Raw genomic sequence first — 18,985 nt, forward strand, 5'->3', positions numbered from 1 at the left:
CAGAGAACCTAAAATACTAATTAATCTGTGGTTCTTTCTATAGTTAGTCTGATCAAGATTGGCTCCTGTTGAACTTCCACAGAGTAATAAATCTCAACGGTTGATTTAAAATTGGATGGTCTAAATCACATAATCAATTCACACAGTAAAATGATCTCAACCGTCAATATAAATCGGACGGCTGGGACCTGTAACTGTGTGACGCAGTTACAGCCGGAAATCCAATTCCATTATTTTGTATGCATATCCCTCTTTGTACATTATTAACCTTATCACAATAATCTTCAACTAGACATGCAACCTGAAGTTGTCAGTAGTGAATGTGTAAAAGGAATATCACATGGAACAAGGTACAAGTGTGGTGATGACAACTTATTCTTCCAAGGAAGCCAAATATTTTAGAGTCGAGAAGATGATTTTGTAGACCTCGGTTCTTTACTGTAGTCATACACGCCAATACCTCGTTTTCTTCCAAGTCTGCCAGCATCAACATACTGCACAAGTAGAGGGCAAGGTGCATATTTATTGTCCCCAAGGCCAGCATGAAGAACTTTCATTATAGACACACATACATCCAACCCAATAAAGTCTGCAAGCTCTAAAGGTCCCATTGGATGATTAGTACCCAACTTCATTCCCGTATCGATATCTTCTTTGGTTGCAACATTGGTGTAAAGAGTATAAAATGCTTCATTTATCATAGGCATAAGGATTCTGTTCACTATGAAGCCTGAATAATCTTGGGAAGTTATTACTGTCTTGCCAAGCCTACAACAAATTTTGAACCAGCATAAATTAGAAGAACAATTGGTATTGTGCTTTAGCTTCGTTGAAAAAGAAGAATGAAACAAAAGAATCTCGGAGAACAAGGGAAGAGACGAAAATAGATACGATGTATGCAGGTTAAAGGCAATTAAGCATAAAGGCATTAATGTGATGCATTGTAAAGAAGAAAACATAACAACATGTGGATTACATTCTAGGTTTAATTATATTTTTGATCCTGACAAAATACCTATAACTAATCTTTCTCCCAAATTTGGTCCCCTACTTATTAAGCGTTTCTAGAATTGGTCTCTGCCACTTGTCTTTTGTTGGTACGCAGATATAAATGCAGCATGTGTACTTTTTAAGAAGCCCACTGGTGTAGTATGAGTAATACGCAATCCGGGTCTCTTAAGCATGTGGAAATTGGTTTGATCATTGGCTCATGCATATGGATATGGAAATTCACTATTTATGAGACGCAACCCTTAAATGTGCTCCAAATCCTCAAAAGGATTAGTATATGCAGTTCTGCATAAAGGATACTTAACCAAAAAATACCGAACACAATTCATGAAAATAATATTAACATACACACATGAAATTGTGGGTGGATGGGAACATAGCAGCCGCATTCATCATCTTCCATCAAACCAACATAGGTAACATTCACATTTTTCAGAATAATAGCAGGAATGTAGTGATCACTCAGACTACTTTATGACTCTTTCACTTCATGAAGATGCAAATTAATTAGAGCGAGTGTTTCATAGTCATATTCATATATAGTGGACAATGGCAACAAAGTTAAGATTATAACCTCTGTGATAGTTCTTTTGTGGCAGCAAATGTTCCATCAGAAGTGTCGGCACCTCGCACAATCTCAATCAATTTCATCACAGGGGGAGGATTCATAAAATGCATTCCTATCACCTATCACAAAAGACAACAAACCACACAACACAAGTTTAATATATCAAATGGAAAACAAAAGTGAAAACGCAGCAGAACTATGATACATGGAGGCCAAGAATCACTAAATCAAAAGAGGAACTCATGTATCTCTCAAGTAATTCGAGAAAGATCCATTATACATTATGCTAAAGAGTAATAATTGAGCATGTGTACATGTCTTTATTAGGAGTCCCACATTGAGTAGTTATATGGTTTGAGTACCAGTACAATTTTTTTTTTTGTTACCATGATATTGGTACATAGTTTCTACTGCTGTTAGCGATAATTAATCTCCGTCAAAAATCCTGTGAGACACACAAGGTGAGTTCTTCGGTCCCAACTGAATTTTTTTGATGCGCATAAGCCAAGAATTGAACCCTGACCAATGTGTTTAAGGGAACTTGGACCACTTCATTGTTGTACAAGATAAGTGTCTGTTTGGTAACACAAAAAAACTAGCTTATAGCTTATTAGATTAGCTTATAAGCTTGTTTGATAAAGTAAAATGTGTTTGGCAAAAAACTTTTCTTTCGAACTTATAGCGTTTTTTGAAATGCTATTTCATGTGAGCTTATAGCTTAAGCTTTTTACCCTTTATTCCATCCAATTTTAACTTTATTATTTTATTTAAAATAAAATAACCACTCATTCACATAAAATAACCATGTACTTTTATCTCATTTTGTAAGGGCTAAATTTACCAAACATTATAATTTCATTCATCTAGCTTTTCAGCTATAAGTTATAAGCTACTTTATCGGCTACTTTTCAGCTATCAACTAGTTTATAGCTTAATTTTACCATCCAAAGCCTTAAGAGGATTGTATCACCAATAATAATAAATAATGGTAAGAACAAAAAAAGAGAAAGAAAGAAGGAAGAACCTGTTTTGGCCTTGAGGTAGAAGATGCTAAACGAGTAATGGAAATAGAACTAGTATTAGAAGCCAATATAGCAGAAGACTTAGCAATCTTATCTAATTGAAGAAACAAAGATTTCTTAACATCTTCAGATTCAACAATAGCTTCAATAATAAAATCAGCAAGAGAAAGATCATTTAAATCAGTAGTAAAACGCAGTCGTTTAAAAGCATCAGAAGCTTTATCTTGTGAGAGTTGTGATTTGGAAACAAGACGGTTGATTGATGAAGAAATGGAAGATGAAGCAGTTGAAAGAGCTTGAGTGTTTACATCTACAAGATAAACATCTATGCCGTGCATGGCGGTTAGTTGGGCTATTCCTGATCCCATCTGACCACCGCCTATTACACCGATCATTTTCACAGTTGACGCCATTGAAATAGTTACAATGAGAAAAAGTAGGTTAAAGAAGAATCTACCACTGTGTGAATATGGTTGTGAAGAAGAAGGATAAGACAACTATGTCGTGAAGAAGAGAGAAGAACACAACAAGAACATTGTGATTGTTTGATTATGGAGAAGAGAGAACATCTGTGAATGCTCCTGAGTCCTGATAGACATGTGGGAAGTGGAAAGTTAGAAACAATCTAAATTCATAATTACGAATTTGCCCCTTTAATAATGTGTGTGTGTCAATAAGGAAACTGCCATCCAACATACTGTATGATATGAAAGACATAAAAATATTTTTTTAATTAATAATAAAATTTATGTCAACTTTTTTTTTTTTTTTATAATATTATATCAAATTTATATTTAAGATAGTAAACTAAATTTGTTAACGTAATATATTTTTTATATATTATTAAATTAAATTTTATATGCTAAAATTTTATTTTAATATAATATATATTTTAAATATATACACTAGCAATGGTGAAAAAAGAAACACAAACCACTCAAATTAACTTATTGAAGTATAACATAAGAAATATAAATAAATAAAAAAATTTAGTTGAAAAGAGACGAAAAAACTTGAAAACAGAGCGTGGAAATAGAGGAAGTCGAGAAATGAAACGACCATGAGATAATGAAGGTCTCCTTGTACTTCAAATATTGATACATAAAGTGTTTTGTATTATAACACATAATTATATTATTTTAAATTAAAAAATTATGACATGTAAAAGTGAATTCTAGTAAAAATAATAAGAGTAAAATTGAAAAAAAAAATGATAAAATATAAACTACTTTAAATAACTTCTATAAAATAAGTTATAAGTTGACAAATTCTCCTTTTAACTATGAGGTCATGATAAAAAACAACACTTAACAAATAAATCTTTAACTTATAAGTTACTCCATTCCTTCGTTTTTATAAGAGATAATTTAGCATTTCAAATATTTTTTTGTCGGTAACCTAGTGGTTGGAAATTTCACAAAGTGGATAAATACGGTGTTCAGGGTTCGAACCCCCCGACCCTTATATAATATACGATGTCTCTTACCAACTGAGCTAAGTACCAACTGAGTTAAGTTCATGAGAACAAATTAATATATCTAATTTTTCATTATTTCATGAGAACAAATTAGTGTATGTTTGGTTTCAATTCTGGAGCAGCCAGAATTGATTCTGGACATGTAGAATGAATTTTGACTTGTTTGGTTCCTCAAAACTAGAATTGATTCTGCCTCCAGAATGGATTCTATTTGAAGCTAGAAATTGTAGCTTCTCATTCTAGAATTGATTTTTACACTCAAATTATTTGTTCAACTCACTTTTGTATGAATATATCAAAACATAAATCAATTCTATCAAACTCAATTCTATCAAAATCAATTCTGTCAAACTCAATTCTATCAAAATCAATTCTGTCCACCGCAGAACCAAACACATAATTAATGTATCTAATTTTTAAATTTATTATATAATGAATGCATCTGACAAATTAATATATCTAATCTACATATGCATTAATTATTCAATAAATTTAAAAAAAAAAAGAAAAAAAAGTTAAAATATGTGTTTTGGTTTTACCAAACAAACATACGTGTTCATTCATCTAATAGCAAAGTTCATTTTGGTGTTGTAGAAATTTTCTTAAAAAGAAACAGTAAACTGAACGAGTTTCATCGTTTTAGGTTGAGAAAGAGATGCATCTATGGCCAACAAAGAGTTTGAGAGATTCCTTCAAAATATCTTACCTCAAAAATCTCCAATGGAACTACCAAAGAATGGAAAATGACCAACAACGTTCTCAATCATCATCAACCCAACACAAACTGTTGGAAGACAAAGACAACAACAACAACAGCAACGTTGACACTCCCAAACCTCACCAAACTGGAGGAGTATTAACTTCTATATGTCATGAGCTTCTGTTGCTTCTTTCTTGCTGTTACTGTTGTTTCTGCTGTGGAGGTAGTAACTCTTTTACCCTTTTTCTTCTTCTAATTGCTTCTATTTTGTGTAATTGAATCTTCTTCTTTATTGACAATTGTGTGATTGTATTGTTTATAAGGGAATTGGTGAATTTTGTTTATTTAATGATGTTGTTTTTGGTTTTGATTTTTTGTCTTGGTATATTATGTATGATTAATTGAGCTGGTAATTTATATAAGAGAGGAAGCTGTTTATGTTGATTTGTTCAATTGAGTTTGATTTTTTGGGGAGATATATTTTTTTGTGCAGGGTTGGTCAGTGTTGAAATTGATCCGTCCCTAATTATAAGACCTCGTTGAGAAATTGTGGAGATTAAGAAAGTAGGTTGTGACATTAAATTTTTTGACAATTGGTATTGTTTTTACAATTTTATCTTTCAAGAAAGAGAATGAGTTATTGTTTTTCTAAAGTATTTATTACATATTGTAGAAAAATGCAATTTAATTAGGGGTATGTTGGTAAAGAAATAATTAACGATCTTGAAAATATGAAAGGAGTCTTATAAAAAGGGATAAAGAAAGATGTAAAGAGGGTCTTATATTTAGGGACGGAGGTAGTATAAAGCATGGTTTTAAATTGGGGTTACACCGTGAACCTTTATTATAATGTGGTAAAATGTAAGAAAAATATAGTTGATGTAGTTGAAATTGCAGATGTGATGCTGCCATGGAACCTCAAAATTCTTTATATTGCAGTGTAATTGCAGTTTTAAAACCGCGAATGAAATTTTTCCAAGTTTCTGGTATAGTTGTTCTAGCCATAACCATAAGAGAGTTAATAGAGTTGACTACTTAAGGAATTAGAAGTTGTCCTCACAATTTCAATTGAGTTTTCTTGTTGGTTCACTCAATTTTGTTCGATTTGAGCAAGAACCTGAGAGGTGTGGCGCTGAGAGTGAGTTTCTTTTCTTTGAGGAGCTTGGATCTCTGGTTTCCATTGTTGAGATCTTAGTCTCTTGAATTTCCTTTTTTTTATCATTTAATTATGTTCTTCTCTGCTCTATCGCAGAACCAAACCAAACATGAGTAGCGTAGAATCCTGCCTCTCAAACCAGGATCTAGGGCTTGTTTGAGACGATATAAGACCTTGTTTTGTTTACATACCAGAGACCTGTCGTTGATATAATAACTCAGAAGCTATATTTGCATGTATATTTCATTTCATCATCAAGAAAACCACTCAAAAAAACATTTTTCGACTATAGGTCAGAGGCAAAGTGAGAAAAGTTTGAACAATGACCGGTTTGATAACCCGAGAAAATGTCTAAATAATCAAAATAAGGCTTTAGATGATGGCCTTTTGGGTTAGACCATATAAATAAAATACTGCTGAAACCTTTCTATTGCGTATTGTTGCTATCTGCTTATGTGTCTTCACATGATATTGGTTATGTTTTCTGTTTGCTTATGTGTCACTATGTAACAGCTTTCAGTAGCTTCTTTGTTGGAATACACGGGGAGGTAGAATTAATTAGTTGGAAATCAATTTTATGTTGATCTTAAGGCCTATGTAGTTAATAGCGCGCTATATGGGCATAACATAGCGGCGAGGTCCTCCACTGCTACGCCATAGGGCCGCAAAGTGCCACTGAGAGGAGTGGTCATAATGACCGCAAAAAGCGGTTGAATAGTGGCACAATAGTGTTTTCGTGCCCACTATCGTGTTTTTGGGATTGTAGCTTAAGGGAGCCTATTTATAAGAAAGACGGTAATACTGAAACTGTAATCACATAAGGAAAGTAGTATCTGCACGACCAAGTAATATATAAAACCCATTTATACTATTTGTTTGTGTTCAACAAGGGATGGACAAAATGTGATTTATGTTGTGGCAAGTGTGAGTGGTTAAGTCCCACATTGCTTAGAAAAGTGGAGGTTGAACACTTTATAAATGAGATGACCCATAAACCTAACACCTTAAGGTTTTGGGTAAGAGTGTGGTGTCCAACTCACTTGTAGAGTTGTTCTTAAGCCCAATGTGGATGATCCCCCGGCTACCCCCTCGTGATGACCCAACAGTGGTATCAGAGCCGATGGTTCGACGAACGGTTGAACTGGCTCCTTGTATCGAAAGTCTTCCTGACAAAGGTGGTCAGGCGGCGAGTCCCGTGGAGCAGTGTGGCTTACGGCGGTACAAGTGTAGGATGAAGAAAGCTTCCGCTTGAGGGGGAGCATATCCAAGAGTGGATGGACTCACACTTGAGGGGGAGATTGTTGTGGCAAGTGTGAGTGGTTAAGTCCCACATTGCTTAGAAAAGTGGAGGTTGAACACTTTATAAATGAGATGACCCATAAACCTAACACCTTAAGGTTTTGGGTAAGAGTGTGGTGTCCAACTCACTTGTAGAGTTGTTCTTAAGCCCAATGTGGATGATCCCCCGGCTGCCCCCTCGTGATGACCCAACAATTTACTCTGGTTCGTGAGAAGCCTCCTGAGAAGAAGATAGGAAGGAAAAGATTAATTTCTCGTTTCACGTTGATTCCGCCAGCAAATACAAGATTATGTAGCAGTATGCCATAACATAATTAGTAGCAAAGTCGTAATAGAATGCTGATAAACTTATTCTAGAATGTAGTTGTGTCACCACATCAGTCCACTTTTGGGTTGGCCAAGGTTTGGGCCTCCAATATCGTATCGTTACAATTTACAAGTATGTTCAAATTTCCGCCATGGTGTTGTAGCATGGCAGATTTTGTGCCAGCTGACATCGGCTGCAGCACCTATTAAATCTGCTATGTTTCCACCATAGGCCGCAATGCCAGCCATGTTTTATATAGCTTTTGTAGAGGTAACCAATTGTCAACCAGGTTCCCATTGTTGCCCTTTTCCAATTTCCGCTGCTGCAATGTTGCTATAAGGTCCCGCAATCATAAACATGATTCCATGAACTCTTCACCTTTTCTTACTAAGGTAACACAGTTTTAGTACTTCCAAAACCTCTACTGCTTTTGCCTCAAACTCTCCATCCAACAATTTGTTGTTAAATCTTACGTCATTTTGAACAATCAGTGGGATACAGTTGCGATGCAAATAAGTAAGTCCCTTGGAGTCGGCAGCTTCTATAACAATTTTTACAATGATTTAATTAAGACATCTTTATCAACATTAGAATGTATATGATTTTGTTTGTTTGATGAGTGTGTTGAACTTAAACTTCTTTAGATGGCATTGTAAATTTTCTCTTGTTCCATTCATTTTAGTTTGAAGGAATTTCAAGTGCACTTTGAACATGATTTTCTCTTTTGTAATCTTCTAAACTGTGGTTTTCTCTTGAAGCTTGTGTTGAGGAGAAATAAGGAACAAATGGCTAGCTTGACTTCTATTGTGTCTTCAAGCTCAAATGGTGACAAAACTTGTGCCAAACACAAGGACCAAATTTTGTACAGTTTTTTATTTGGTACCCTTATAATTATTTAGATTTTAACATTATTGTACAATTATTCTATAAAATCTTATATTTTAGGACGGAGGTAGTTACGCTTGATTCCCCTAATTTTTTTTTTTAATTGATCTTATAAGTGATTTAAGTGCTCTTCATTTCTTCAAATTCTCATTCACGTATTTGGATTGCATGTTTAATCTGTTTTTGTCATCTTTTCACAATATTGAAATATTTTTTGACATTGCTACAATTTTGTCATCATTATTTAATCTCTTTTTTTTTTTTTTTGTCGATCAAAATTTTACTTCTTAAAATGATTTTATCTCAGGGACATTTAATCTCTTATTCCATCAATATTATGTACTCATTTTTTGGAGCGGTACGATGATTTGTTGTGCGATGTCTTATTACATTGAACAATAATATTATGTACTCATTTTTTGTGCGCAACTATATAGACCAATTCATCGAGTCTTATGAAATTCAAATGAATGACAATTACTTTTTCAAGAGTTTTAATGTTGCTGCATGCATGAAGTCGGGGATTGAACCAAACACCTTAGTTAAACTAGAAGAGACATGCACTCATTTAAATGCTATTGGATAACAATAATTCTTGTCCAATTTTTTTTTTAAATCAAACGTGTACGATAACAATTTTTTTTGTCCAATTTTTTAATTGTTTTAGGCTTTTAGCAAAATTAATGGCAATGGCACCATATTATATAACCTTTCATCAAGTTTGATCACTTTTAATAGATGTTTGAAAAAAGTTCAAAATTTAAAACTGTAGCACTGTTTTAGCATGGAAGTTTGATGAGGAAATAATCTGGTTATAGATTGCAGGGAGAATTAAGCAGAATAATAACTTAATGAATGAGATTATTCTGAGGCAAGTTGTTGACCAACATCATCAGGTACAGAGTAGTTTTGTTAGTTCAAGTTGTTTGATTTGTATCATATGCAGAGGGATGTTATTTCTCGCCAACGTTGGAGACTCACGCGCTATACTCGGTTCTAAGAAGGACAATTTTGATATTATGATTAAATTTTAATGAAAATTGGGTGTAACTAGGTTTTTTGGGGGAGTAATCAGTCAATTTAGTCCCTAAACTATCACTCTCTCACCAACTTAGTCCATAAACTATTAAAAACAATTAAAAGGTCCCTAATCTATTTTTCATCCGTCAATTTAGTCCCTAAATTATCACTCTCTCACCAACTTAGTCCCTAAACTATTAAAAACAACTAAAAGGTCCCTAAACTATATTCACATCCTTCAATTTAGTCCCTCATAAACATCATTTTATGATTCCTAACAAACCTGTTATAATATCTCAAAGGCACTTCTTTAACACACTAGCATGGATGAAAAAAGCTAGCTCCTACTAGTATTACCAATAACACAACCAGCCTGCAAAGATAATTCACCATACAAATGTTTGGAATTTAATAAGACTTTGTTAGCATACTACATATGATGACACTTTTGTACCCTATATGTCATCATTATACACACCAACACACCCCAAAACATTCCTTACAATAACAGAAGAAAAGGAATAGAAGGATAAAAAAATTCTCATACCCGCAAGAAACAAGAGATCACAGCATAAACTTCAAAGGGATAAAACAAAATCACAAACCCTTACAAATTTACAAAAGTGAGAACAAAAAACAAACATGATTTTAGCGTAGTCTCTAACAAGAAAAGTAAATGCTTGAGCTTGAGAAGCTTCCGGTCCAGTGGGACCATAAAACTCACTAGGATAAGCAGTATTATTAAACCAGACAAAACAACAAGCTATAAAACCAAAAACAGTTGAATCATATCATTTTTTTTAATCTTTCAGTCAAAAAATTGAATAAAAAAATTATTCTGTGTTAAAAAAAAAAAAAAGTCGACAATTGCCACTTTTTTCATACTAAAGATCTCTTTCGTTCTAAATGATTATTTTGAAAGAATGAATTGAGTTCGGCGACTAGAGGTTATATTTGAGTTGCGAGCAAAACGGTTGTTGCCGGAGAGTGGAGTGGTTGGCGGCGAGCAAAGTGGTTGTTTTCGTCGAAGCACGTGGAAGAAGAAAGGGTGATAATATTTTAGGGTTTTATAGACAAGTTAACTGAGGACTAAATGGACGGATGAAAAATAGATTAGAGACATTTTAGTTGTTTTTAATAGTTTAAGGACTAAGTTGGTGAGAGAGTGATAGTTTAGAGACTAAATTGACGGATAAAAAATAGATTAGGGACCTTTTAGTTGTTTTTAATAGTTTGGGGACTAAGTTGGTGAGAGATTGATAGTTTAGGGACTAAATTGATGGATGAAAAATAGATTAGGGACCTTTTAGTTATTTTTAATAGTTTATGGACTAAGTTGGTGAGAGAGTGGCAGTTTAGGGACTAAATTGACTAATTACTCGTTTTTTGGGTGTGTGATTAGAAAAGTTCTTTTTTTTTTTGACAAAAAAAAAATTCTTAATTTTATTCATATTTAATTTTATTGCAACTTAAAATATTAATTTCAATATTTTTAATTAATATTCATATGAAAATATTCAAAAATAAAAATAAAAAATAACATTGCATAAATATAAACAAAAAATTCAAAATAAATTAAAATAAAGATAGGAAAATAAATTTATTATTATGAATTAAAGTGATATTAATGACTATTTTACACCTGAGTTGATGCAACAGAAAAAAACACTAGTAACAACAATCAGACAAATGAGGGAATATATATAATTCCTAGATAGTTCTTGTTGGAACATGATGAAGGAATAAGAGGAAACTTGGTATTGAAGTAAACACATTTGTTAGAACCATGTGTAGTGTGAATTGAAAAAAGGCTCTTTGAGTCCCACATTGGAAAAATCACACCACTTGGTAGTGTTTATATACCACAAGGTGGCAATCCAAGGGTGTGCCCTTGGGGTACCCACTTTTGTAAGAAAGGGAGACCACACACAATGTCGAATATCACACGCGCGCGCCGCCGCCGTCCGTCCGACCGGCTCGGTTCGGGCTTGGGCTTGGGTGATATATTAATTTTTTAATACTAAGAAAAAGAAATTTTTGAAATTTAAATTTCTTTTAGTGTGTCCCTTAATTCGCACATGTTAAATGTGCTTAGACCAAGTCTTGAACGGAATTCTTTTCTGTTAAACGGTCAAAATACGTGTCCTTTAAATCCCTGATTTTTTGCCACGTTTTTGCCACGTTTTTGCCTTTGACTGAGCAACTTCAGCTCCTGAAATCTCTCTGATTCCAGCTCCCTACTTGCCTATAAATACACTTCACTTTCTTCAGTTTTAAATCACTTCTTTTTCTCTGCATTCTGAGAAAACTGCTTCTTTCCTTCTCTCTTTTTCTTCTTCGTAATTATTGCTTGTTTTTCAAAATTTGAACGGTTGTAAACCGTAGAATTGATATTCGTATATCAATTAGAGTGGTTCGAAATTTTCGACCATACTTGGTGTTATTCTGGCCGATACTACAGTGCAGTAGTTTGTCGGTATTTTCATTGAAAACGGCTGTTTTATCCTGGGGACTTCGCGGTTGATATACTACAGTGCACTATTTCGAGTAGTTCCGCGAAACGTCTTAAAGAAAGCGACCTAGTACGCGACTCAGCCAATAATATTTTCGTTGCCAATTTTTAAAAAAAAAAATCGTTTTTCTGTTTTTTATTAAACTCAGTAAACCGTTTTACAACAATTTTAAGACGTTTCGAAAATATCATGGCAAACGAAGAGATTATTGGTAATTCTTCTGTCGGTGCTACCGAAAGGCCGTTTAAGTTTGAGGGCAATCATTTCAAACGTTGGCAACAAAAAATGTTTTTCTTCCTAACTCTTAAAAAGTGTGCCTACGTTTTGAAACAGCTCATTCCTGTGGTTCCTGCTGAAGCTTCGGCTTCTGCTTCTGGAACTAATGAACAGACCGTTAACACCAACGGTGATGCTGTCTCTGCCGAGAAAGATAAAGGCAAGGCCACGGCAGAACAGCTTAAAGAGAAAGCGCTGCAACTAGAAATAGATAGGCAGCTCTGGATTGATAATGATTATGTTTGCAAAAACTATATCATTAATGGATTGGAGGATGATCTGTATGATTATTACAGAACATATAATACAGCCAGTGATGTGTGGGAGGCTCTGAGTAAGAAGTATGATACTGAGGAAGCTGGTGTGAAGAAGTATGCTGTGAGTAGGTATTTGAAATACCAGATGGTTGATGAGAGGTCGGTGGAAGTGCAGTCACATGAACTGCAAAAGATTGCTCATGAGATAATAACTGAAGGTATGCCTTTACATGAGCAGTTTCAAATTTCTGTTATAATTGATAAGCTGCCCCCTAGTTGGAAGGATTTTAAGAATCAGCTCCGTCATAAGACAAAGGAATTTTCCATTGAGGGTCTGATTACCCGTCTTCGTATAGAAGAAGAATCCCGGAAACAGGATATGAAAGAGGAAGAAAAGATATTGGTTGTTTCTAACACCAATAAAAAGAAATTCGGTGCAGCTCTGAAGCCTACGGGCAAACCTTTGAAAAATCAGAATCAGAGCCGCGTACAAAACCGAGTTAAGAATGGTAACCCGGTTAGGGGCCATATTGCTAAGCAACATCAGCAACAACCACCTCCTAGAAATGACGCTGTTGAGCCATTTTACTGCTTCAATTGCTGGAAAACAGGTCATATATCAAAGAAGTGCAGAAATCCAAAGAGGCCTAAACCGGCCAATCTTGCACATATTAATGTGAATGTGGCTGATGAGCCATATGCTGCTATGATCACCGAAATTAATATGGTCGGTGGTACTGATGGATGGTGGATAGATACTGGCGCTACCCGCCATGTCTGTTATGATCGTGCTATGTTTAAAACATACACGAATGCTGAAAATAAGAAGGTGCAGATGGGTAATGCTCACACCTCTGATGTTGCTGGTATTGGAGAGGTTGTTCTGAAGTTCACCTCTGGAAAGACTCTTATCTTGAAGGAAGTCCTTCATGTTCCTGAGATGAAGAAGAATCTTGTTTCTGGTTTCCTCTTAAATAAGGCTGGGTTTAATCAAACTATTGGGGCTGATATGTACACCATCACTAAGAATGGTATTTTTATTGGGAAAGGGTACGCCTCTGATGGCATGTTTAAGCTTAATGTTGATGAAATGATTATTAATAAAATTTCTCCTTCTGTTTACTCTTTGTGTGATTTTAATATTTGGCATTCTAGACTTTGTCATGTTAATAAACGATCTATTTTGAATATTAGTAACTTAGGATTAATTCCTAAACTTAGTTTTAATGACATAGAAAAATGTGAATTTTGTAGTCAAGCTAAAATAACAAAGAGCAAACATAAATCAGTAATACGAGAATCTGAACCAATGGACCTTATACATTCTGATATATGTGAACTAGATGGAACCATGACTAGGAATAACAAACGTTATTTTATCACTTTTATTGATGATTGTTCAGATTATACTTTTGTTTATTTAATGAAAAATAAAAGTGATGCTTTTGACATGTTCAAAATTTTTGTGAAAGAAATAGAAAATCAATTTAATACGAAAATCAAAAGACTTCGTAGTGATAGGGGAACCGAATATAATTCTAGTTTATTTAATGATTTTTATAAACAACACGGAATTATACATGAAACGACTGCACCATATTCCCCTGAAATGAATGGTAAAGCAGAAAGAAAGAATAGAACTCTTACTGAATTAGTTGTTGCTATTATGTTAAATTCTGGTGCCGCTAAACATTGGTGGGGGGAAATAATTTTGACTGTCTGCTTTGTTTTGAATAGAATTCCCAAATCTAAAAGAAGCGAATCCGCTTATGAAATATTAAAGAAAAGACAACCAAACTTGTCTTATTTAAGAACTTGGGGATGTCTAGCCTATGTCCGTAAACCGGACCCGAAGCGAGTTAAACTCGCTAGTAGAGCCTATGAATGTGTATTCATTGGTTACGCAGCAAACAGTAAAGCATATAGGTTTTACGACCTAAATGAAAAAGTGATCATAGAATCTAATGATGCAGACTTCTATGAAAATAAATTTCCCTTTAAATCAAGAAATAGTGGGGGCACTGAACAGGATAATATTCCTGAGTCGAGTCACTTACCAGTGATACCAAATGCGGATAGCAATGACGAAGTAGAAAATGAACTTCGTAGAAGCAAACGTGTAAGAGTTGCTAAAGACTATGGTCCAGACTATGCGACCTTTACATTGAATGAAGATCCGGCAAATCTTCAAGAAGCCTTGTCATCGATGGATGCAGATCTTTGGCAAGAAGCTATTAATGATGAGATGGATTCTCTAGAATCTAACAAAACATGGCACTTAGTAGACTTACCTCCCGGTTGCAAACCAATTGGTTGCAAATGGATTTTGAAAAAGAAACTAAAACCCGACGGCACGGTTGAAAAATACAAGGCTCGCCTTGTAGCCAAAGGTTTTAGACAAAGAGAAAATATAGATTTCTTCGACACATTTTCACCTGTCACTAGAATAACGTCCATTCGAGTACTTATTTCAATAGCAGCTATTTATAACTTAATTGTACACCAAATGGACGTTAAAACTGCTTTTTTAAATGGTGACTTAGAAGAAGAAATCTATATGGAACAACCCGAAGGGTTTGTTATACATGGACAAGAAACTAAGGTCTGCAAGTTAGATAAATCTCTGTATGGTCTTAAACAAGCTCCGAAACAATGGCATGAAAAGTTTGATAACTTAATGATATTGAATGGGTTCAGACTCAATGAGAGTGACAAATGCATTTACTATAAATGTGATGGCAACATTTGCACTATAATATGTCTCTATGTAGATGACATGTTGATATTTGGCTCAAACCTTTCATCCATAAATAATGTGAAATCAATGTTGAGTAACAACTTTGATATGAAAGACCTCGGAGAAGCTAGTGTGATTCTTGGAATAAAAATCACTAGGTCTGAGAAGGGAATATCCCTAGATCAATCACATTATGTGGAAAAGATCCTAAAGAAATACGGTTACTTTAACTGTAAACCTGCCTGCACACCTTATGATCCCAGTGTAAAATTGTTTAAGAACACTGGTGATAGCGTAAGACAAACAGAATACGCGAGCATCATTGGTAGTCTTAGGTATGCCACTGATTGTACTAGACCCGACATCGCCTATGTCGTGGGACTCTTGTGTAGGTTTACCAGCAGACCCAGTAATGAGCATTGGCACGCTATTGAGAGAGTCATGAGATACCTGAAAAGGACCATGAATCTCGGATTACACTATCAGAGATTTCCAGCTGTACTTGAAGGGTACAGTGATGCTGATTGGAACACCTTGTCAGATGATTCCAAAGCTACTAGTGGCTTTATATTTAGTATAGCCGGTGGAGCTGTATCATGGAAGTCTAAGAAACAGACCATTTTGGCACAGTCCACTATGGAATCTGAAATGATAGCTCTAGCAACTGCTAGTGAAGAAGCAAGCTGGTTGAGATGCTTGTTATCTGAGATTCCCTTATGGGAAAAACCTATGCCTGCTGTCTTGATCCATTGTGATAGTACTGCAGTTATCGCTAAAATTGAGAATCGTTTTTATAACGGTAAAAGACGTCAAATTAGAAGAAAGCACAACACAGTGAGAGAGCTCATCACTACAGGTGCTGTGAGAGTGGATCATGTACGCACTAATGATAACCTAGCAGATCCTTTGACGAAAGGACTGGCTAGAGAGAAAGTCCAAAATACATCTGTCAAGATGGGACTAATGCCTATGAAGTGAATTACTTATGATGGTAACCCAACCTAAAAGACTGGAGATCCCAAGAATTAGGTTCCAATGGGTAAACAACAAGTTGTGAGTAATATGAGATGAACATGCAAATTAAGAGGCATGAATCCTGTAATGATAAAGGTTGAGTTAGCAAAACTCTTAATGAAATCTATACTCTATAGGAGTGGAGTACATCAGGAGTACTCTTGATAGAATCACCTATATGAATGTGGAACTGAGGCCGGTTCCTCTGGAGTTTCGGGGCGAATTCCTAGAGCATTCATGAAACTGGGATAGACGTGCAGGGCCATTAATGCACGGGCCTTAGAAAACACCTTAAGAAAGGTTGTGTGCTGGTTTGAGGAAAATCTGAGATAGAGTTCCAAGACTAAACGTCACTCTTGCTGAATCAGGCTCTTACTGGCTACGTGAAGGTTCCAAGACATAGCTCACCTTCGCTTATGCACAATCTTACTGAAACGTTTAACGTTATGACTGAAACAACTTTTTTAAATTCAAGTGGGGGATTGTTGGAACATGATGAAGGAATAAGAGGAAACTTGGTATTGAAGTAAACACATTTGTTAGAACCATGTGTAGTGTGAATTGAAAAGGTAGTGTTTATATACCACAAGGTGGCAATCCAAGGGTGTGCCCTTGGGGTACCCACTTTTGTAAGAAAGGGAGACCACACACAATGTCGAATATCACACACGCGCGCGCGCGCGTCGCCGCCGCCGTCCGTCCGACCGGCCGGCTCGGCTCGGTTCGGTTCGGGCCGGGCCGGGCTTGGGCTTGGGCTTGGGTGATATATTAATTTTTTAATACTAAGAAAAAGAAATTTTTGAAATTTAAATTTCTTTTAGTGTGTCCCTTAATTCGCACATGTTAAATGTGCTTAGACCAAGTCTTGAACGGAATTCTTTTCTGTTAAACGGTCAAAATACGTGTCCTTTAAATCCCTGATTTTTTGCCACGTTTTTGCCACGTTTTTGCCTTTGACTGAGCAACTTCAGCTCCTGAAATCTCTCTGATTCCAGCTCCCTACTTGCCTATAAATACACTTCACTTTCTTCAGTTTTAAATCACTTCTTTTTCTCTGCATTCTGAGAAAACTGCTTCTTTCCTTCTCTCTTTTTCTTCTTCGTAATTATTGCTTGTTTTTCAAAATTTGAACGGTTGTAAACCGTAGAATTGATATTCGTATATCAATTAGAGTGGTTCGAAATTTTCGACCATACTTGGTGTTATTCTGGCCGATACTACAGTGCAGTAGTTTGTCGGTATTTTCATTGAAAACGGCTGTTTTATCCTGGGGACTTCGCGGTTGATATACTACAGTGCACTATTTCGAGTAGTTCCGCTAAACGTCTTAAAGAAAGCGACCTAGTACGCGACTCAGCCAATAATATTTTCGTTGCCAATTTTAAAAAAAAAAATCGTTTTTCTGTTTTTTATTAAACTCAGTAAACCGTTTTACAACAGTTCTCCTACTATCCATCTTAACCCTAATCCACATCACCCACTTGCATCCAATTAAATCCCACAATAATGCCACATCACTTCCTTATATTATATCATTCTCATCTCTATTTTTTTATATTATATCAATCTCATAATAAATAATAAAGAATTATGCTTCTCTAATTATCCAAAAATTGATGTTACAAGATGTTATAGTTTTGATTAACAAAAAACAATAAAATAAAGAATGGACAAAAGATTATTAGCAAAAACATTCTATTGTGAACAAAAAACAATAAAATACACAAAATAAAAAAATAAAAAAAAATTAAAATGGATAATAACCCAAAACAACAACAACAACAATAATAATAATAATAATAATAATAATAATAATAATAATAATAATAATAATATAATTCCTAGATAGTTCTCCTACTATCCATCTTAACCCTAATCCACATCACTCACTTACATCCAATTAAATCCCACAATAATGTCACATCACTTCTTTATATTATATCATTCTCATCTCTATTTTTTTTTATATTATATCAATTTCATAATAAATAATAAAGAATTATGCTTCTCTAATTATCCAAAAATTGATGTCACAAGATGTTATAGTTTTGATTAACAAAAAACAATAAAATAAAGAATGGACAAAAGATTATTAGCAAAAACATTAACTATTGTGAACAAAAAACAATAAAATACACAAAATAAAAGAAAATGATAATAACCCAAAATAACAACAACAATAATAATAATAATAATAATAATAATAATAATAATAATAATAATCCAAAATATAATAATAATTAGTACCACACATTATATATAGATTATAACATTCCTTAGTGACAATGAAGATGAGCATAGTTGGATTCTTTTAACATTTATTTCATTTAAATGTCAACCGTTTTCATAGAAACAACAAAGAGTTTATAATTTAGTCACACAAAAAAATACGAAGTGTGTATACATTATTGACTTAATTACATTATAATTGTAGAGAAGAGTGAAGGTTATGACAAAAGTTAGGTTATGAGATTGAAATATATAACCATTATCATTATCATATTTCATTCAATTTTGATGGTCTCTACTCATTCTCTATACATATAGGTATATATAATTAGTATAACAGTTACTTCTTTATCCATGCATACATTTCTATTGAGTTTAGTTTTTAGTTAAAAAAAAATCACTCTTTCAAACCATAGCTCCTATCTACCCTCATGTGTCTGCTATAGTAGCTGGAAAAGCAAATCTAAAGTTGCAAGTTCGAATAGTTCATGTGTGGAATATAACGGACAAATAC

At 34.4% G+C, this 18,985-nt stretch overlaps 1 protein-coding gene across 1 annotated transcript; it reads right to left on the reverse strand.

Annotated features, from left to right (window-relative positions):
- Positions 1 to 87: 87 nt before the first annotated feature.
- Positions 88 to 3,270, reverse strand: LOC123909864 (3-hydroxybutyryl-CoA dehydrogenase). Its single transcript, XM_045960791.1, has 3 exons — positions 2,604 to 3,270; positions 1,586 to 1,698; positions 88 to 768 (listed from the first exon to the last, which is right to left on the reverse strand). Exons 1-3 carry the CDS (start codon positions 3,012 to 3,014, stop codon positions 399 to 401), a joined length of 894 nt encoding a protein of 297 aa, XP_045816747.1. The 5' UTR covers positions 3,015 to 3,270; the 3' UTR covers positions 88 to 398.
- Positions 3,271 to 18,985: the final 15,715 nt, after the last annotated feature.

Source organism: Trifolium pratense, linkage group LG2, assembly GCF_020283565.1.
Source record: "Trifolium pratense cultivar HEN17-A07 linkage group LG2, ARS_RC_1.1, whole genome shotgun sequence".
Classification (NCBI taxonomy): Eukaryota; Viridiplantae; Streptophyta; class Magnoliopsida; order Fabales; family Fabaceae; genus Trifolium; species Trifolium pratense.